The sequence below is a fragment of the Eptatretus burgeri genome, chromosome 10 (genome assembly GCF_056783735.1).
Source record: "Eptatretus burgeri isolate ZD-2024b chromosome 10, Ebu_testis_v1, whole genome shotgun sequence".
Classification (NCBI taxonomy): domain Eukaryota; kingdom Metazoa; phylum Chordata; class Myxini; order Myxiniformes; family Myxinidae; genus Eptatretus; species Eptatretus burgeri.
In genome coordinates, this window is record NC_140970.1 from 40863554 (window position 1) to 40886961 (window position 23408).

The 23408-nt window shown below is 41.8% G+C and overlaps 1 protein-coding gene and 1 long non-coding RNA gene across 4 annotated transcripts in view; one reads left to right on the forward strand and one right to left on the reverse strand.

The window, feature by feature from the left end:
* LOC147018387 (annexin A4-like) overlaps nucleotides 1–12626 on the reverse strand; it is a 40840-nt gene extending 28214 nt beyond the window's left edge. Inside the window, exons 1-5 of one of the 3 annotated variants that reach the window (XM_085897980.1) lie at nucleotides 12481–12626; nucleotides 9951–9994; nucleotides 8520–8601; nucleotides 1345–1439; nucleotides 669–782 (exon numbers count right to left, since the gene is read on the reverse strand). In XM_085897980.1, coding sequence (XP_085754106.1) covers nucleotides 669–782; nucleotides 1345–1439; nucleotides 8520–8601; nucleotides 9951–9956 — 297 coding nt within the window. In that variant the 5' untranslated portion in view covers nucleotides 9957–9994; nucleotides 12481–12626. Of the gene's footprint in view, nucleotides 1–668; nucleotides 783–1344; nucleotides 1440–8519; nucleotides 8602–9950; nucleotides 9995–11569; nucleotides 11589–12480 lie in introns of those variants that run through there. The other 2 variants (XM_085897977.1, XM_085897978.1) reach the window with 2 other exon arrangements.
* A 346-nt stretch (nucleotides 12627–12972) lies between these two features.
* The window catches only part of LOC147018388 (uncharacterized), an 89126-nt gene continuing 78690 nt past the window's right edge, over nucleotides 12973–23408 (forward strand). The window contains exon 1 of the long non-coding RNA XR_015062360.1: nucleotides 12973–13206. This is a non-coding gene — a long non-coding RNA (uncharacterized LOC147018388). The remainder of the gene's footprint in view (nucleotides 13207–23408) is intronic.

Here is a 23408-nt window from a genome sequence, read left to right on the forward strand (position 1 = left end):
AGTATCACAGCAGTTGTTACTTCAATGCAAGCGATAATTCGTGGAATGCACGTAAACATTCCGTACGGGCACGCACTACTTCCGGATGGTGATGACAATGTATTCTAATAATTTCTCGATTTCTTATGCGCATTTATAGATAAACACAATGCCCCAATCCAGTCGTCGTTTATGAGAGCGAAGGAACGGCCTGTGTGTTTGTTTCTGGCTCGCGGTTTGAAAGTTTTTTTGGGGGGGGGGTTGCACGTATGGGCACCTGAGAGCGAAGGAACGGCCTGTGTGGTTGTTGTTTCTGGATCGCGGTTTGAAAGGTTTTTTATTTTTTTTATTTTTTGCACGTACTAGTCTTTCAAAATGCCCGTCTTAGAGCATTGGTTTATTTATATCATGGCTCGTACAGCCTTGGAAGACTAAATTTCCAGTTTTCCAGGACAAAAATAAATAAATAAAAAGTTGTTTTCAAGGACTTTTAATTCAAATGTTTTAAGTGACAAGTGACATTGGAATAAACCACAACAAGAATGAAACTTTGCTTGTTTTCTGTTATTCCTACACTTTTTTTGGTCTGTGTAAATTACTTTTGAAAACACAAAAATAAACATCCACATTACATGCACAAGGACAGCACTAGAATATTAAAAAAAACAAACCCACTCAAGCAAACTTACTTTAATGGCTTCTCGAAGTTGTTGTGCATCATACACATCTGGCTTCTTCAAGAGGCCAAGAACCACATCCTCAAATTTTCCGGATATCTCCGATTTCAGGTCTTCAATGAGGTCCTGCCAACAGACAAAGAAATTGTTATTTCAAGATCAGAAAAAGTATACAAGTCATAATGGCACATTCCAGAACCCAGTGAAATTTTTTTGTTAAAGAAAAACTATAGCATTTGGCAAGAGATTGCAAAACCAAACAAACTCATTTATGAAAGCTGTATAAAGGTTCATGTGCAGAACATTTTCAATGAATGAGATGTTTCTTGTGCAGGCTCTCTGAATAAGTTACTCAAGTACAACCATTTTGTTGTTTCATATGCACCCTGTGGCTGCTGGTTGCAGAATTTCTGATGGTGCGGCTGTGCCGCTGATGCAGTGCTCCTGTTACCAGTAAGCTGGTACTCATTTTGCCAACCTCGGAAGGACAACAGGCCAAGTCAACCCACCTGGTATTATTTCAACGGCACGCAGAGGCTCAAACTCAAGATCCTATGATTTTAAGCTAGCCACCTTAACCATCAAGCCAACACCAGGCTTAAGTACAACCTATTCTAAGCAGAAGAAGAAAGCAGAAGAAACTGCTCCGAATGATTCCTCGACAGTGAGGAAGCTGCATCTGACCCACCTTGCCATAGCAAGTCTTGTACTGCACCAAGAGTTTCTGGCGCTGGGAATTGCTTCTCTTTGCAAGAACATCAATGATCGCTTGTTCATCCGTACCTGCCGTGCACATACAGAGACATCTCAAATGCTGCAACGGGAAAAATCAAAACATTACTCTAAAAGCAGTCATGAAACGAGGGGCTTTTAACAATAAAGCAATGCAAACAAGCAAGCTACATCTTGCAGACCCCACAAGAAGGTGGGAATAATTGGGGCCATGAAAGTAGTCACAACAATTAAAGTAGCAGCAAACAGATGATGTATTCACAAAATAGTGGGATTCTGCTCTTAATGGATTTATTGGACACTTTCATCTTTATGAAGACATTCGTATTGAATACATCAAAACATTAATTATGAGCAGCATAAAACCTCCATTTCTCTCAGATTTGAGAGAAGGAAGTACAGTTTTTGAAAAAAAAACAAAAAAGTACACCCAACAAAAAAGTAATAATTCACATTATGCCTCTATTTTAAAAACTTTCAACCACTTTTTGACTTGTAAAAGTGTAATAACAAAATAATTATCCATGCCATAAAGCACAAATGGCCTGTGTGTTTGAATGCGAACGCAAAAAAAATATTTAAAAGACGAACAAAAAAAACCTGTCAATTGCGACCAAACTTTGCAAGTGTGCATGTGCGCATTGACCCCTGGGGAAGGGAAGAGGAGGTGGGGAGGGGGTCAGTGTCACAATCCCAAAGAGGGGAGGGGGGTGTTCATGAAAAAGGTTCAAACTCTCACTGGAAGTCTCGGGTTATAATGGCTTACGAGGAAGAAAGAGCTTAAAACAATGAAGTTTAATGGGTGAAAGATGTCAACGGAGCATTGAGAGATAAAAGCCTTGCAATTCCAGCAAGAATTAAAGCCGAAGAAAGGACGAGATTTCAAAGTAATGAAAAATAGGTGAGGCACCCTATTTAGCGGACCTTTTTTGAGAATAGCTGTACAGTGAAGTATAGTTTAAAGTATACCTACACCTTATAGAGAAGTATAGTTTAAAGAATACCTAAACCTTATAGTGAAGTATATCTATTCGTATTGCTATCGCCTACTTAATGCCCATCTTCCGAATGACGTACAGGAACATTTGCTCGTCAATCATAAAACCGCAAGCGTAAAGGTCAAGAGGTGTATCTCCCAAAATCTTTCCGATCCAAAACACGACATATTCCACCGGCATTCAGGAAACTCACCCGCTGCAGAGAACAATATATGACACTGACAGAAAACCACATTTCAAGAGACGATCTCTTGCTGAATTTCACTCATGGTCAGGGGAAAACATTTTGACTCCCCTTAGGGAAAGCCAAAAGGTATCGGCTGTCAAGCTGTGCGGATGGTGGGAAACTTGAAACGAGGATATTCAACAGCAAACTGTGCAGACATTGAGCCAGTCTGGGTTTCCCAAGTAAGTATAATTAGATCGAGGGTTACAATTTAATGTACTCAGCAAAACAATGGCAGCATGATGGCATTTAATATGCTACGAATTTCAAATTCTCTGTGAATCTCTAAAAAGGATACGTTTTCTCCCCCCCCCCCCCCAGAGCAGAGCCATTATCTTGTCAGACTTAGTGGTGCAGTGGTGATTTAAATCGCACTCTATGCAGAATGTTGGTGCAACTGAAACTTGCTCATGGTAGGAGTCATGCCGGGTGGTTTTCAGTCGTCTCGCCAACCAACAGTCAGGGCAGCAATTTGTAATTTGGTCAGGGTACCAGTGATAACTCACATACTCTTCATGAAAGGTGACACTGTGGGATATTTTACCTCCACCAACTAATGCTAGCAAATGAGTCCCGGCTTTAATTCTATGCTGAGTAATGTTACACCCTGCCCGTGAAGCACCAATCCAACAATTCATAGCAGAATTGGGAATCGAACGCAGACAAGACAGCTCAAAAGCTAGAGAGCCTCGACACCATTTTGTTGGAAACTTCCTCCATATTATATAGTCAAATCAATACTTTCACCCTCACCCTCACCCTCACCCTCACCCTCTTCTTTTCCCACTATAATTAATTAATATAGTTCTGATAAAGCACAATAATTATTGACCAAATCACCTCTTGCAGCATCTGAGTTCCTTGTAATGTAAAAAAGGTGAGGCAAGTACAAGATGTATTCTTTAAATTGCATAAACAAAATGAAGTTGCAATGCTTTTTGCCCTTCTAAATGTTTATCCCTTATTTGGATACAAATTTTTTTTAAAAGGACATTTTTAGTTGTCCTAAACCTTTCTCAAAGAAACCGCACTGTACAAGCGCTTGTCATTTTAAAATCAAATCTGAAAATATTATACAAAAAAAAATAAAGTGCAAGACAAATAAAAGCAACTGTAACTCAAAGGGCACTCAGTAGAGCACATACATCCACCACGCAATGCCTGATCCACAAGAACATATCAGAACAAATACATTTTTGAAATATCATGCTCTACTGTACTATATCGTTTTTGGCCCGACTTCTCAATGGCGAAAAATCGATTAAAAAAAAAAATTCTTAGATCTGGATATTCACCAAAATCGAATCAATTTATCGTACTTACACACACAACATGTCCACCAAGTTTTGTCTGAATCCGTCCACAACTTTTTGAGATATCGTGCTATATATCATTTTTGGCCCTTTCTATCAATGGTGAAGAATCATTTAAAAAATTCTAGTAGTCGGATCCGGATCTTCAACAAAATCTAAGTTCTTCCCTGTCACACACCCAACCTGTCCACAAAATTTCATATGAATCCGTCCACAACTCTTTGAGATATCCTGTACACAAACAGACAGAAAGGGGTGAAAACATAACCTCCACCTTCGGTGGCAGACGTAAAAATATTTGAAACGGTCATTTCTATCACAATAAGATGTGCCTCAGAGATTATTTTTCAAAGCAAGACTTGCTTTTTGGGTTCATCCTTTCCAGGCTGACATGTGTGCTGACAGCAGCTATGCTCAGTTTGCCAGTTGCTGTGGATTATTTTTCATGCCAACATGTCATCTCAGTACAACAACACCATGATTTTGCTGCAATATACGTCGGTAAATAGACACATTACAGAGTACAGATATGTGTACAAACTGAGACTGGAGTGCGATGACAGTTCTCAGTGCACATACATATAAGATGGGAATTTCATCACAAGTCATATGGTACATATTAATCCAAGATGCTATATTTGACTCGATTGAGAATAATTATACAGCGACATCTACGCCCAATACATCAGACATAAAATTTTGTTCAAATTCATTTCATGGCTTTATAGTTATGGCCTTGTAAAGTTATGTACAGCCAAACATTGACTGGTGCTGTGATCATGACGCTTAACTTTCATCCACAAGAAACTATATTTCTTTCCAGGTAGACTCTCAGTGATTCTGTTGAGGTTAGTTATAAATCACCCACTGGTTTAGAAGTTAACCAAATTCATTCTTTGCCTTTTTTTTTGGCATTTATGTATTTACAAAATGTTTTGCCATTTAATTTATTTACAAAATTTTGACGTGACATTGTGACCTTAACCTTTGACCCACACAGGTGAAGGCAAAACCCACCTACAGAGTCACATTAAAATCGTCCCACTTGTTGGGATAATTTATTAACAGCACCAATAAACATGACATAGATAGACAAATGACCAAGCTGAAAGGTCAATAAGAATATGCTTGGCTGCTGTGGGAAACGAGGTACAAATGGCTGTCACTTTGAACATTAGCCCTTCATCAGAGCATCCGTGAACCTTTTCTTTGTCTTCTATCAGGTCATTTGTCTCAGTGACAGCTAACACTGAAAAGGTCAATGGCACGTCGTTTCCCATGATGGTAAACATACTCTTTATCAACCTTTAGTTGATAACATCCACAGATAAATGCTGCAAGTCAGATGGTACACCTCCTTGCTCAAAGGAGGCATGCCAATTACCATAAATCCCCATGTTTAAGGTGCACCTGTGCATAAGGCACGTGGTTTTGTCACTTCAACTTCCCCCCACCCAAAATAAAAGTATAGACCTCGACATAACTAATATACTGTACTTAGAATGCATAAACTTTCGTTCACATGCCTAATATATCAGGAAATATCGACCAGAAAAAAAAAAAAGAAAAGAAAAGTAAAGAGGAAGCGAAAAATTGTTCGTAATAATTTATTGAACCATTAATTAATGCTTTATTTCCATATTTTTACTCTGTTGAAACAGAGGGGTTTAGGAAACCTTACAGTGCCAGTCAGATGTATCCAACCATCAACTCCATAGGCCCAACACTGCACGAGTCATGAAATGGTATGTTTCATTCGTGAGATGTGAGAAGAGAAATGTGAATGAAACACAACAAAGGAAAGAAAAGGGTGAGAGAGGAAGATGTCACCAATATCAATCTTTCTCCAGGCTACTCTGATGTCAAACTTTTCTGCATACTTTGCAGGCAGATAGCTTGGGGGCTACTGTGTAATAACATGGTGTTGGCATGATGAGAGCCAGCAATTTCCCATTTCTAAAAAGTGCCTAAAACCTACATTTCATTTTGATTTATTGATGGTAGAAGAAGCACTAATTTGTGCACTTGCATTGACAAAAAAATAAAATTAAAATAAAAATAAAAATTCCTCAAGTCTCTGCCTCTCAAATATTCACGGCACATGTGGCCGGTGTACTTTGTTACCAAAGTAACACTGAAAGGTGGGCTATAATACAATGAAAACAAGAAAAAGAGCAATCAGAGATTGCAGACCCTCACCAGGACTTCTTTTGAGTGGTGTATTTTTTTTATAGGTTTTAGGGTAAATCCAATATGGCTGCCAAACCATGTGACCCATGACATCATTTGTGTGAACTTTTGTTCCTCGTGGATAGGTGGTCATACAGGTAAAGTTTTGTCAAGATCTGTTCAGCAATTTCAAAGAAGATATTTGAAGGTTAAAAAAAAAAAAAAAAAAAAAATGGTTGTTGAATCATGTGACCGATGACGTAATTTTTTTTTTTCTGTGGACCATTTTATCCCTAGATGACCCTCAAATTTTCAGACTGATCGGATGTGGCGTTCTACATCTGCAATTATGACGTCATAACGAAGGTACCTATGACGTCATGAAAAACATCACACTTATTCCCCATGAGGAGTACCTGCTATGTGCCAAGTTTCAATTTTTTCCTTGGTGCGGTTTCAGAGATACAGAGGTCCAAAGGTTTTCCGTTTTTCCAACATGGCTGCCACACCACGTGGCCTATGACGTCACAATTATCAGTAAAACATTTCACATGAGTAGTCGCACCAATGGTGAAAATTTCGTCTTAGACAAGCGGTTGTGGAGAAAATCACAAAAGTTCTGTGCGGACAAACAAAGACAAGCTGGTAGGCGGCGATGCGTTGCCGAGCATGGAAACTATACGATATAGAGCAAAATGGATGTCATCTCGCGGATAGGGAATCACCTTAAGATTATGCATATCAAATCTCATCCAGTTCCATCTCCAGAAAACTACTCGGTATCCATTTGAATGAAAAGTACCGAAAATGCGGTTTGAAATTCGAAATCCCCAAAGTTCGAGGGGGTGCTGTGGGTGAACAAAGATCTAAATCGAAAATCCGGCTCGATCGTTTGTGCACAATGTATTCCAGATGATTAATGTGAATTTTCATGACCATCCGACCATAACCCTAGGAGGAGTAGCATTTGGCAGGAAGGCACCTCCAACTCTCGCATATTATCGATTTTTGCACAAATTGACCTTTGACCACTAACCGAAGCGAAATCGGTCAATATGTCCTGAGGCAAAGTTGTAGTACTCATTGAGTACCATGAACCTGCAAAGTTTCATTCGTATCGATGCACTCACCTGGTCGCTAGGGGGCCTTCAATTTTGGCCAATTTTCACGCATACCCTAATTGTAGGGGGCGCTGTGGGTAAAGTATTCCATATATCACAAAAACTGGAATATATTTGATAGAGCATCACCTGTAGATCATTCGTGCCAAATTTCATAACCCTACGTGGGATAATGGCTTTCGGAATTGATTTCGCATGAACGGTACCGATTTTGAAGGTTTTTTGGTTGTTGCTAGGGAACCAAAGCATCCCTAGCAACCATCACAATTTCCAAAGCACTAGGTCATAAGATATACCTACCACCCGAGTTTGGTCAAAATCCGCCCACGTTTACTACCAATTATGCTGATGACAAACAAACAAACATCTAAACAAACAGACAGAATTACTGACAATAAGGGTCACCTATTTCGGCGACCCAACAGACAGATCGACAAACGGACCCAAATGTAATACCCCGTCCTTTGGCGAGGGTAATAAAACTTTAAAAAGGCAGGTGGGGGTGGGGGGGGGAGCAATGTTTTTAAAAAAAAGTGTAAATCGGATATGTGAGACACGACACGAAGTTAATATTAGTATTGACTAATATGTACACATATGCTCATCTTTAAAGGACGTACACACATTAAGTGCATCCCAAATCCTCTACCTTTGCATTAGGGACACACCCACAAGAGCACCCCCAACCTTTACCCTCATTTCCTTGGGAAACGAGTGCACCTTTTCATGGGGATTTACAGTGATGGGAACAGATACAAAAGTAGACACATTTTGAATGGAAAATTAACCACAGCCACATTACGAGTTGTACAACTCAATTCTTCAATCCGAGATTTAACAGGATTTCCAACTGAAGGATATTACACAACTAGAACGGCACTAGGTAGAGCACGTACCTCCACCAGGCCGAACAGTTCACATTTTGTATCCCACTGATAGGCCTGATCTGTATCCAGACCTGAACCAAAATTTAATCGGCTTGTTCTTGTCACCTCACCAATTCATCCTACAAGCTTTGTCGTCATCTGTCCACAACTTTTTGAAATATCATATGAATATAGTCTTTGACCCGATCTTTCAATTGAGAAAACACACTTTAAATTTTTTTTATTTCTCGTATCCGGATCTGGATCTTCAACAAATTGGTAAGTATATCCTAATTATTGCAAGAAATATGCTACCAATTAACCCATACAATCCACTAAGAGAAGAAACACAATATACATCAGTACCAATGTGTTCAACACGCAGCATTACAGTCATGGTTTTTGTGCGGACAGCACCGTAAAACAACTTGCTCTTACCAAAGCCTTTCATTGCCTTGTGGAGCTTCTCAGCATCATCTTGGGGATTAAAGTTCGGAAACTCTCTCACGGAACCACCCCTCTGCGGTACACATCCACAACAGCACCCGGCTTTAATGGTATTCTCTTGTACAACGTTGCGGCTCATGGAAGAGCGAGGTGACAGAGGATTCAAAAAACAAAAGGTAACAAATTGACAGTGGGGCCACAGTTGTACACATAAAAGGAAGCGAGTGAACGAATCGGAGAAGTGAAAAACACAGGAAGGGAGGAGAAACAGTCACTTGCAAGTAATAGGGTTGGGTTGGTGTGGTGGGGTTCACGGCAGTATAAAACATCACATAAAGGGTTGGGGGGGGGGGTGACATGTTAAATGCAGTGACACCCAACCAGGTATCTGTTTCATCAAATGCACTACTTTTGTTGTACTGTGAACAACCAATGGAAAGAAAAAGGAACCCGAGATGTTCAAAAGTTTGGGGGCAATGAATGTATTACATACGCACATACAGATTATGGTGGGAATTTTTGACCACCTCCAAACCTCAACTCATGCCATCATTGTTTTGGTGGTCGAATGGCAGCTTAGCTGCCGGGGTAGCTATCATTTCTTGAAGCGCGACTGTATCGCTGATGCAGTGACCCTCTACCAGAACACACACTGGAACTGGTACTCATTTCACCAACCTCGGAAGGATGACAGGCTGAGTCAACCCCCTGGTGTATTAATTCAGCGGCCGATGGGGCTTGAACTCAGGACCCTAGGATCCCAAGCCGCCACCCTAACCACTGAGCCAACACCAGGCTACATCGTTGTTTTAGTTACATCCCTCGTCTTCCTCACTCTGATCTTCTGCATTTCTCTCCCATCTCCAGACTTTCTCCATCATATTGTCAATTGTAATTTCCATAATACCTCCAGCAGATAGCACACTCGCCTCTCAGTCAATTAGTGTGGGTTCAAATCTCGGACCAGCTTTAAACTGTTACCCTGGTGTTTTGCAGGCAGGCTGAGACTTCAATGCATGCAAGTTATCTCGGCCGGACGTTAAATCAGGCGTCTGGTTCACTGGCATTAGTTGGTGGACGTGAAAGATCCCACGGTGTTCTTCGGGAAGAGCAAACGAGTCATCGCCAGCACACCAACTAAATTCAAAATTCCCATCCTACTGCTGGGAAGGCAAAGGCAACCCACTAAGTGTAATCCTTTCCATGGGGCTGCTTTGGCAACACTGAACCTGCATTCGGGCAGAACACCAGAAAGGAAGAAAGAAATGGCTCGAGCCCCATGCATATGTATTAAATCGACGGACCCCTGAATTAAATTACAACGATGACACTACTCTACAGTTGTTGCTGCCAGGGTGAACCTGGTGCATTTGCTCAAATCACTGTGAATGAATTCAATAAGACATCACTGAGCAAACTTACAGACATGGTTTCTGCTTGTTGTGTTGCCTCCCGGTTCTGGTGACCTGTGGAAAACACACCAAAACACAAGTTAGATAGACGTGGAACTCGAGGTCACAACTGACAACCCTGTACTACAACTGAACAAAACTGTCGTTACCGTACAGTACGTGATAAATGGTGAAAATGACACCGGTAGGCACACAAACAAGCACACAAACACAAACACCGGCACACGCACAAAAACAAACACCGGTGCGTGCACAAACACAAACACCGGCACGCACACAAACACCGGCACGCACACAAACACCAACACACACAAAAACAAACACCGGTGCGTGCACAAACACAAACACCGGCACGCACACAAACACCGGCACGCACACAAAAACAAACCCCGGCACACGCACAAACACCGGCACAAGCACAAACACCGGCACAAACACAAACACCGGCACGCACACAAACACCGGCACGCACACAAAAACAAACCCCGGCACACGCACAAACACCGGCACAAGCAAAAACACCGGCGTGCACAAAAACAAACACCGGCGTGCACAAAAACAAACACCGGCACGCACACAAACACCGGCATGCACACAAACACCGGCGCGCACACAAACACCGGCGCGCATACAAACACCAACACACACAAAAACAAACCCCGGCACACGCACAAACACCGGCACAAGCACAAACACAAACCCCGGCACACGCACAAACACCGGCACAAACACAAACACAAACCCCGGCACACGCACAAACACCGGCACAAACACAAACACAAACACCGGCACACGCACAAACACCGGCACGCACACAAACACCAACACACACAAAACAAACACCGGTGCGTGCACAAACACAAACCCCGGCACACGCACAAACACCGGCACAAACACAAACACAAACACCGGCACACGCACAAACACCGGCACAAGCACAAACACAAACACCGGCACGCACACAAACACCGGCACGCACACAAACACCGGCACGCACACAAACACCGGCACGCACACAAACACCAACACACACAAAAACAAACACCGGTGCGTGCACAAACACAAACACTGGCACGCACACAAACACCGGCACGCACACAAAAACAAACCCCGGCACACGCACAAACACCGGCACAAGCACAAACACCGGCACAAACACAAACACCGGCACGCACACAATCACCGGCACGCACACAAACACCAACACACACAAAAACAAACCCCGGCACACGCACAAACACCGGCACAAGCAAAAACACCGGCGCGCACACAAACACCGGCGTGCACAAAAACAAACACCGGCACGCACACAAACACCGGCGCGCACACAAACACCAACACACACAAAAACAAACCCCGGCACACGCACAAACACCGGCACAAGCACAAACACAAACCCCGGCACACGCACAAACACCGGCACAAGCACAAACACAAACCCCGGCACACGCACAAACACCGGCACAAGCACAAACACAAACCCCGGCACACGCACAAACACCGGCACACGCACAAACACCGGCACAAACACAAACACAAACACCGGCACACGCACAAACACAAACACCGGCACACTCACACTCTCAACACAAACGTCCTTGAACAGCAGCTCGGGGACAGAATCGTTACCACGGCGAGTTTCCTCGTTCGGGGGGGTTTCCCGAAGTGACCGCACACAACCAACCCCCAGGGTTTCAGACACGGCCGATTTTCCAATAGGCAACATAGGCCATTGGCCCCGGGCCCACCAGTAACTGGGGGCCCACCGGGGACTTGTGGGTTCTCTGATCGGCCAAGGAGTAGGCTCGTAGGCCCTATAGTAAAATGTAAAATATACCAGTACATTTTTAAATGCCCGTTTCCCACCATCGATCTGTAGATGATATACATCACGTGGTGTATTTAGTGGACTTCATTGCGACATTACTTGTGTTTTTGTTCTTGTTTTGTGATATTGGAATCTCTTATACTAGACTTGAACCAATTTATTATTACTTTATGTTTACAGATTAATCCCTTGACACAAACAGTATCATTGACAAATTTGCCATAGAAAAAAGCAGGAAAATGTCATTTTGAACTTCACATCGTTGTGCTTGCAAAATTTATTATGCTTCAGTTTCATTGTATTTTTCCATTATTCCTATGTGTAAGATGTACATGATATGGAACTTGATTTACTTTGATGTACTTGATATGGAACTACTTTGATTAAAAATTATTGATGTGTTACATTATGTTGTAATTTTTTTTACATTACAATATTACGATAATTTTTTTTGGGGGGGGGGAGGGGGCACTGATAAGGTTTGGCCTAGGGCCACAAGCAAGTAAATCCGGCCCTGGTTTCAGATCAAAACGACCGCCCTGATTAACAAACGATAATAGATTCGACAGTTCGCGCTGGTCCCTGCAATGGTAACACACAACGCACTCGACGATTAAATGATCATGAGGTGATAAAGGGCCCTGGATTGGAAGTTCACGTCGCGCTGGTGGACAGATGCAGGTGTCCCGACGAGGATACCTTCGGTGCTTACCTTCAATTCGGATGAAGTCAAATCCCGAACCCTGGAGCACGGCCAGCTGCCACGAACCTCAGGGTGGAACTGCTGAGAGGATGAATCACGTGGTCGGAGCGGGTGGGACAGGAAAGGGTGGGAGAAAAGGGGCGTGGCAAAGAGAAAACACAAGGGGAAAAGAAAATGAACCAGTTCGCAGTGAGGGGGGAGGGGGGACGTGAAACAGATTTCTGAAAGAAAAATGATTCACAGACCGATCCTTGCACAATGTGGCCGAGTTGAAGACTCCCTTTGTTGCATAATAAAATAAAATCCATGGTGTTTCCTATTTTACATTGTGGCGTCTTCGCCTCATTGTAATGCAATTGATTCCCGATACACTGCGTGACGTGACGTGACGTGACGTGACGTGACGTGACGTGACGTGACGTGACGTGACGTGACGTGACGTGACGTGGTAACGTGGTGACGTGACGTGGCGTGGCGTGGCGTGGCGTGGCGTGGCGTGGCGTGGCGTGGCGTGGCGTGACAGAAACCGGGTGAGGGCATTCATTGATCGATTGAGAGGTGATGAAGGTTCCTCGTCACGTTCGAGTTCGGCGTCCCTCTTGATTCATACCTCACGACAATCGACGTGTCTCGCGTGGATTCCATTTCGTCTGTCCCACCAGGCCACCACCACCACTGATGATGAGGAGGCGACCGACACCTCTGGCCTCACACTGTCCGCGAGGAGAATTTTCTGTGAGGAACACAGAACGACCATTGACGCAAGTGTGCACATGACACGAGTCGATATTTACATCGATCCTATTGATAAAACCAAACGCACCCACGAGAATGTTACACATCTTTGTGTGTGGAGTGTCAGGAATCAAAATGTATCTTTTCATTTATCCTTCATCGTAAAAACATATCATTGTACGTTTGGGTTTCAATATAGACGATAAATTCACTCAATATAGACCAAATGTAGCTCATTATGTTGACATGTAACATATTATTTGAGAGTGAGCAATCAGCATCGTGCACTCGGATCATTAACATGCAACAAACACCTTACGGCTTACACATTAGAAACCAACATCAAAATAACCACCACATCAATGGTTTTGGTTCCTCCATGGAATGCCTCACGACGTTCCTCCAAGTGTTGAATCTCTGTGCTGCTGAGATCAATATTTAAAGATCTCTGTGGATATATATATATATATATATATATATATATATATATATATATATATATATATATATATATATATATATATACAATGTAGCCCAAAAGTTACTTTACCTCTGATAAATTTCTCCCACTTCCCTCCGTCCCTTCCCCTCTGCCCTCGCCCCCCTCGCCCTCTATGGTATGCAGAAACACTGACTCAGAAGAATGATGGAGCACATACAGATACAATGACAAATTAATTATTGTAAGTACTGTAAAATAAAACCTGTACATTAAAAGAGTTCAAGAACAATACTTCAGTTCACTGGGAAGGAGTAAAGTGACTTTCAGGCCACCCTGCACATATATATATATATATATATATATATATATATATATATATATATATATATATATATATATATATATATATATATATATATATATATATATATACATGTACAGATGTTTGGTACGAGCTGGTTTGTGAGGTGGGTTGCGCATCCTTGTTGACTGATGTCAGCAAATGGGATCTTTAACGTCCACCAACGAATGTTGTCAAATGGGACACCGGTTTAATGTCCATCCGCCCATCCAGAGGACAGCACACACATTAATGAATCACTCTGCCTGTGAAACACCGGGATGACAGCTTATAGCTGGGTTGGGATTCAAACTCATGCTAGATAGCAAGAGTGAGTATGCGTACTTTTAGGCCATCCTGTCAGCCCGCTCTATAGAATGCCTTACTCAGGTCATACAAGTGTTCAATATATGTTCTGTTGGGATCACTATATAAGGAAAGTTAAATAATTAAAATAATTCACAACCAAAATAACCATCAGAACAGAATACATATTGTTTTGGTATACATAAAATTTCCACAGATAAAATTATTGGTGTACTCCATCTTCTTCACTGCTGTCATCATCAATGCTGAAGATCAGATCTGTGAAGCTGGCAGACAAGAATAAATCCAGGTCATCATCTTCATCGGCATCTACCAAATATCAAGAAGCACTAACAAATGCAACCTCTTGTCACCAACTTTGTGAAGAGTATCTCAAATTCAAAGAATCTATCAGACATGGAAAGTTGGGGAAGACAGCACAGCTTTGGACGCAATACATGGACAGAATTTGACTAGTGCTGACCTTTCTACGTGCTACCAAAGAAAACAATTTGGAGCTGCATGTCTCGTGTAAAGCTATGTCCACAATTCTTCAGCATGGATCAACACAACTCTGCAAGGTACCTGTCGGTCTACGTTGTGTCGCTACTGAATTTGGAAAATACACACCTTGGAGCTGATGATCTTCTTTGGAAAGGTGCAATAAGTGTCTTTTGATGTGATGTTCCCGCATCAAGAAATCCGGTTGAACTGACAATTAACCAGACTATAAATCGTCATGCCAAATGTCATGATGGGATAGTTGCCTTTGCAGGAACTACCCAACATACTACCACTGGTGTGTTACAGGTATGCCAGAGCATGTTATGTAACTGCCACACTGGATATGGCGGGCATGATAGATTCAGATGAGTCCCTCCACAAGGAAGTCAGACGTGCATAATTACAACCCAGTGAGCAAGATATGAGGAAGTTCATCACCACATTTAAGGACGTCGTAAATCCCTTCGAGATAGATATCCATGATGCATTGTTTTGCCTCTCATCAGGGACAAAAGCACCAGCAGATGTCGAGAAGGATCTTTTCAACATGGATGAGCTGGGCAGTGTTATTGCCTTCCAAGAATTTTGCAAGCATGGCTTATTGATAAATCTCTCAGTTTCCACTCACCCTTGAAAAAGTAGAAATTGAAAACACTCAATACCATACAGGTGAAGAAAAAAAACTCACATCTACACAGAACAAAGTAGTTCAAATCACCGCACAGAGAAATGTGTTGGGGGGGAAATTGTTGATGCTCTAAGAGCAGCACACCATGAACTTGCAAAGAGCGCTATCATACCCACTAACTTGGACCTTGGCAACTGTAGATGGTGTCCTAGTCAAAACGGAGAAGTCAACATTCTTACACAAATTAGAGGATGTAAGAGCAGTAACTAGGAGTGAAAGAGGTGATGACAAAGTACACATCATTGATGGAAATGTACTCCTTCACTCAATGACCAGTCGACCACAGAACTTTGGGCAATTGGCTGAAACGGTATTCAGCTCACTGCGGTACCAAAGGCAAAAACAGTGGACTTTGTGACAGATACCTAAAGAGAAAAATTATATCAAATCGGCAGAACATAGGTGATGGGGTACAACAGACTCTTTCCTTGTCAAAGGATCATCAACCGAGCTTCCAAGAGATTGGAACTTATTCCTTATGAACATCACAAACAAAGACAAGAATTTGCAGAATCAGGTACCGGAGCTCGTCTCTTCACAGGAAGAAGCAGATACGAGTATCTTGCAACACTGTTTACATGCAGCCCAATCAAAGTCCTCCGTCGACATCACCATGAGATCACCTGACACCGATGCCTGTGCACTACTACTGAACGATTGTGATCAAATATCTCCAAATATTTACTTTGACACTGGTATTGTGAACAAACGGCACATACTTGACATCAAAAGTCTCGATGAAATGCAAGGTCCTGGTATGTGTCAAATACCGGTTGGCTTGCATGCATTCGTGGGTTGCATTACAACCAGCATCTTTGCCAGGAAAGGAAAAATATGACCATACACCATTCTTGAGAAAAACAGCAAATTATTGACTTATTTTCAAGAACTAGGAAATGCCACTGGAGGATCTGATGCCATACATAATGACCTTGAGAAATGAGTTTGCTATCTGTATGGCAAGTCTTGCAAATCTGACGCCAACACTGACATCAACCACCCTGTCCAGAACAGCAAAGCAGAATTTCATGACTGCAGCAGCTTTTGTCTCACTCAGATGGGATCGACTTGAGCTTGTTACCTCCATGTAAGTCTTCATTATGACGAAGCGTGTACTACGAGTGAACTTCCAGGCTCTTATTAGGAAAAATGGCCATGTGGCCAGCATCCTGACTTACCGAGTCCCGATTTGAATGGTTAGCGACTTGGCGAGGTGATCCTGGAATATGACCGTTGTGATGGTGATGTCATACCAGAGGTAACCTGATGGTCGTCGTAGAATACTCACCCACGCAGTCTTGAGAAGCACTTGCTTCGAGCTAACCCTTCTGGCAGCAAGTATGTCATTGCATCTATCAATCTACACTTCTGAGGTAAATGTGTACAAATTATACTTTGAAAAGTCTGCGATACAGTACATTCATAAGCCTTTACAAATAGCTTTTATTTTTGTTCTTGAGTGTTTCCTCCACCACTGAAGGTGAAGGAGGTTGTTTTCACCCCCTCTCTGTCTGTTTGTGTGCACGATATCTCAAACAGTTGTGGACGGATTCGGATGAAACTTGGTGGACACGTTGGGTGTGGGACAAGGAAGAATTGATTCGATTGTGGTGAAGATCCGAATCCGGATCCGGATATGAAATTATTTAATATTAAAGTGATTCTTCACCATTGAGAGATGGGGCCAAAAACGATATATTGCGTGATATTTCAAAATTTTATTTGGCCCGATATGTTCTACTGGATCAGGCATTACGTGGTGGAGGTGTGTGCTCCACCGAGTGCCCTTCTTGTTACACTTCTCATTCTCTTCTCGTTCTCGGCACTGAGTGCCCTTCAGTTCCACAGGTAGAATGGCATACCTCCACCAGGCTGATTATGATACTTTATGTTTTGCATCCCACTTATAGGCCGGATCTGGACCTGGAACTGAACTCAAATCGAAGCGACTTGTTCTTGTGCTGGTCCTTTGTGAAGAGTAGGCGAACCATCGGGTAAGCACCCTGGCCTAATTACAAATTCCTTCCCTAAGAGCACTGCATCAGCGGCACAGCCGTGCCCTCAGCCAGTGATGTTACCCTGCAGCCTTGTGCTGCATCCAAAAGAATAATAATAATAATAATAATAATAATAATTCCATGATGAAACCAAAATCGTTGATGCGATGGTTATGTTGATGTTGGTTGCTATAATGTGTATGTAAGGTGCATGTAATTGATCTGAGTGCACTCTCAAAGACTGTGTTACATGCCAACACAATTAAAGCCACATTTGGTACGTTTTGAGTGAATTTATTGTCTATATTGAAATCCAAATATAACAAATATACAATTATATGTTTTTATGATGAAGGATAAATCAAAAGGTACATTTTGATACCTTACACTGTACATAGATGTTAAATCACATGGGTGCATTTTTATAAATCGCTCATTTTACACTTGTGGTTTTTCGGTTGCAAGTACGAACATTCGTCTGTACCACAAAGTAGCACCCTCTGACAAACAAACATATTTCAGTCTTCGGATCTGTATTAATCAAAATCATCATTTTAAAAATTCCCTTGCGGGAGAGGATTTCAGTATCTGGCCCATGGACAACAGAGACATGACAGAAGTAAGTAGACACCATAAATTTCTTCATTTAATCTGTATAATGCAGTTTTACTCAGTGATTTGTACTAATATTCGACTATTTATTTGGAGAAATAAGTTCCTGGGTCTTGCACGACAATTAACTATCCCGCGAACCCAGTGGAACACAAACTTTCTGATTTTCAAAGGAGGACGAATTGTTGGCCATTTGTGAGGTGGAGTCACCCAGCATCAGATAGCTCAGAACCTTGGCATTCCGCTTTCTACGGTCAATCGGGTGATTGTGCAATTCACCAAGGAAGGCGAGGAATCCACAGCTTCCTGTTCTGGTCGATCTGGGCCCTCAGAAAGATGTATTTGAGCTGTCAAGCGGTACATTGAGAAAACTCCATGTTGCAAGGCAGCAGACGTTATAGAGGAGCTCCAAGTTAGCTCAAGAACTGCCATGCGGTACCTTCATCAATCGGGCAACTATGGGAGAGCAGCTAGGGGAAAACCTCTTCTTAGACCAGCCAACATTCAAAGGAGAAAGAAGTTTGGAGTTTTGTCAAGCTGTATCTTTTTCAGATGAGTCCCAATTTACTCAATTTTCTGAAAGCAGACGCGTATGGGTCTGGAGACTTCTCACTCAAGAGTTCTCTTTGAACCGATTGCAGCCAATAGTCAAACACGGTGGTTTTTCAGTGATGGTGTGGGGAGCAATCTATAGCACTGGTCGGTCAGAGCTTGTGGAGTGTGTTGGCAACATCAACTCGACGACATGCATTTCTATCCTTGAGGATGGACGTCTCTCTGTCTTCTCCACTGGTCGGATGGTCAAAAACAACACTGTTCATGGAAGATGGAGCTCTATGCCAAACGCAAAAAAGACCAACGAATGGCAGGAGAGAAATGGGATCAAGCGACTTCCATGGCCAAGTCAGTCTCCTGACATGAATTCCATTTGAACACCTCTGGGCCATATTGGATCGAGCTATGTAGAAAAAGTCCAGAAAACCAACATCACGGGCAGAATTACTAAACCCTTTGTGTGAAGCCTAGACAGAAATCCCACAAGAGAACATTTTGGAACTCGTTAGTTCTATGTCTGAAAGAGTAAAAGTTTTGAAATATGCAAATGGTAAGTCTTCCAAATACTAGTGGATGTATTGAAATGGATTAAATATACTTCAAATGTTCAATAAATAAATTCTTTAAAAATCATGGTGTCTGTTTACTTCTGTCATGTCTATGTACATCTTTAAAAATGAATTATCACTTCAATTTCCAAACAAAGTCATGTACTCATTTTAATATATGAAAAAATGCCATACCTGGAGTTTGGGCTAAACACATACATACATCTAATATATAAAGCTCATTTGAACCACTCACTGATTCACTCACTCACTCACTGATATTAATGTTCGGTACCTTCCGGGTGACGTAGAAAGATGAAATTTCACGTGTCGACAGATATCGAAGCCGATCGAAGGAAAGAAAAAACACAGAACCTAACACAGAACCTTCAGAAAGCGTCTGTAAATAAAATATCCGAATACAAGTGCATCCTTGTTGTCTTCACTGCAGGTAAGTGACCCGAGATAATGTGGAAACAGACTTCGTTATTACTTTAAATCTGTAAACATACCCCACTGGTACGTACATACATACATAAACTCCATGAGAGTATGATGATGATGATGATTATAATGATGATATTGTATGGGCTTGATCAAATCACATGTACAGACGCACATCTAAATGTATTATATTGTATTGAAATTAAAGTAATTATTCTATTTAGGTCTTCCATGAGCCTCAACCTTCCATACAAAAAAAACTATTTTATGAGCACAAGTTAAATCCACTACAGATCTATGTAAATAACTAGGATGGCACTCAGTAGAACGCATACTTCCTCTGGGCTGAACAGTTTAAATTTTGTATTCCACTGATGGGTCGGATCTGGATCCAGACCTGAACCAAAATCGAATCAGCTTGTTCTTGTAAACGACCCAACTCATCCACCAAGTTTTGTCACAAGTTGTCCACAACTTTTTGAAATATCGTGCTATTTATATTTTTGACTATCTCTCAATGGTGAAGAAACACTAAAAAATAATAACTTTTCATATCCAGATCTTCAAAATTGAATCAATTCTTCCTTGTCGAACACAAGTTTCATCCCCAAAGTTTCGTCCGAATCCGTCCAAAATTTTTTGAGATATCGTGCTCACAAACAGACAGGGTGAAAAATATAACCCCCATCAATCTTCAGTGGTGGAGGTAACAATATAATTACACAACATGACCAAAGGTATGTGTACATCCCTTTCAATTAGTGGATTCAGCAATTTCAGCCACACCCATTGCTGACAGGTGTATAAAATCAAGCACACAGCCATGCAATCTCCATAGACAAACATTGGCAGTAGAATGGGCCGTACTGAAGAGCTCAGTGCCTTTCAACATGGCACCGTCATAGGATGCCTCCTTTCCAACAAGTCAGTTCATCAAATTTCTGCCCTGCTAGAGCTTCCCCGGTCAACTGTAAGTGCTGTTATTGTGAAGTGGAAACGTCTAAGAGCAACAACAGCTCAGCAACGAAGTGGTAGGCCACACAAGCTCACAAAATTGGACTGCCGAGTGCTGAAGCGCATAGTACGGAAAAATCGTCTGTCGTCAGTTGCAACAATCACAACTGAGTTCCGAACTTCCTCTGGAAACAACGTCAGCACAAACACTGTCCGGCGAGAGCTTCAAGAAATGGGTTTCCATGGCCGAGCAGCCGCACATAGGCCGAAGATCACCATGCACAATGCCAAACATCGGCTGGAGTAGTGTAAAGCTCACCGCCATTGGACTCTGGAGCAGTGGAAACGCATTTGCTGGAGTGATGAATCACGCTTCACCATCTGGCAGTCCAGTCCGATGGACGAATCTGGGTTTGGCAGATGCCAGAAGAACGCTACCTGCCCGAATGCATAGTGCCAACTGTAAAGTTTGGTGGAGGAGGAATAATGGTCTGCGGTTGTTTTTCATGGTTCGGACTAGACCCCTTAGTTCCAGTGAAGGAAAATCTTAATGCTGCAGCATACAATAATATTATATAATATACAATAATAGTATATAATATACAACATACAATAATCTGTGCTTCCAACTGTGTGGCAACAGTTTGGGGAAGGCATTTTCCTGTTTCAGCATGACAATGCCCCTGTGCACAAAGCAAGGTCCATGCAGAAATGGTTTGTCGAGATCGGTGTGGAAAAACCTGATTGGCCTGCACAGAGCCCTGACCTCAACCCCAACGAACACGTTTGGGATTAATTGGAACACCGACTGCGAGTCAAACCTAATCACCTAACATCAGTGCCCGACTTCACTAATGCTCTTTTGGCTGAATGGAAGCAAATTCCCGCAGCAATGTTCCAAGATCTTGTGGAAAGCCTTCCCAAAAGAGTGGAGGCTATTATAGCAGCAAAAAAGGGGGGGGGGTGGGACCAACTCTATATTAATGCCCATTATTTTGGAATGAGATGTTGGATGAGCAGGTGTCCACATTCTTTTCACCATGTAGTGTATGTTACAAGTTCCAGTAATGGTGGATCAATGGGGAAGAAGGATGTAGAGACTAACAGACTCCTTAGATCTGTGAAGAACTGATATATTATATTTAAATCGATAGCTCTGTTTTAAAATAGATGTATCCAGTGGCAGCACGATGGTTTGAGGTGCCTGGGGGCAATGTTCTTCAGTGGCATCCCTATGTTGCTGCAGAGAACAGTTGTCAACATGGCAACTTCCCTCCTGCCCCATTGGTTCGATGATTAATGCCACTGCCTGAAGTTGATGAACCAGCGAGACATTCCATACCCACCATGCATGCGTCGCCACAATGTAGTGGGAGATGGAGCAAAGAAAAATTCTCAAATATATTTGGTAAATATGGATTCATTCCATACAAATCACTCATAATGTGTTAATGTAACTGAGGTCACTTGGCAAACTTAGCCATTCTGCCTTTTGATGATTAGATTCCTGTTTGGTGCCAGTATTTAGATATAAAGACTGGAACCAAACTGGAACTAAAATAACCTGCTACATCTCTTCTTTCTTCTGTTCATTCTCACTCGATTCAACGACATTCTCCTCCTCTTCATTTTAACCTTTTTCATTTTCACTTCTCAATCTTCTTTCTTGCTCTTTTTATTATTTTTTTTTCCTCCAAGAAAGACACCCAGTAATGTACTTTACTTGATCTTTTCGTTTCTTCGCAATCTCCTTATAGCTTTACGTTTTCAACACTGTGCACCGCTGATATTTCCCACCCATTTTCGATTGTTTCATTGTTTGATAAATATCGTACCATCCATACCTGGAACAGGAGCACAGCCAAGGAATGCTCCTATCACGTCAATCACAACTGCTTTGGACGAGAGTTGCTGACTCCTGCGAATCTCTCTCTCGATTGCTGGCAGTAAATATTAAATGCAATTCCATCTAAAGATCCTTGGAGAGCCCAGTCAAAGTGAAATTCGAATTGAAAGTCACTCCACTTTGTTGAAAATATTCCCTGAAAATATGATCGTCGGTGAAAACAAAATGTTCGTTATCACATGCGCATGCCTGACCTTTGGAGAACCTTTATTTTTTTACAGTGAAAAATCATCAAAATACAGATGAGATTCTCAAGAAACTTAAAAAAAAAAAACAAGCTCGAATGAGGTAAGATCCTCATCCTCTTAGCGATGATGTCATAGTTATCAGTTTTGTATCAGGTGTGCAGTAAATTATCTCTAATGCCCTATTCGATTCCATCTGAAGTATTCAAAAAGCTTGCGTTGTTTCGGAGATAATTGTTTAGGCGATTTCCATTGCGATATTATGATGTCATAACTTTTTTGAAGGAAGAATTTCCAAAATCGGAGCTGGTTACTGCCTGCGCATGGACTTTATGCATATACATGCCACTTTTCACGAAGATCCGATGAAAACTCTGGACTGTGAAACAAAAAAATGTGAAAAAATAGGAATGACGTCATAAAAACGGATATGACGTCATAGTGATGTATTATTTGTGCGTTAAATTATCTCTGCTAATGCCCCGTTCCATTCCCACAAACAGAATTCAAAAAGCTTTCCTAGTTTCAGAGATAATTTTTTGGGGTGATTTCCATTAGCGGAGACATTATGACATCATAACTTTTTTTCTTGGAGGAATTTTCAAAATCGGAGATGGTTACTGTCTGCACAGGATCTTTTTACATGTATATGCCAAGTTTCAGGAAGTTTCGATGAAAACTGTAGGCTGTGAAACAAAAAAGTCCACAAGAAGAGGAACAA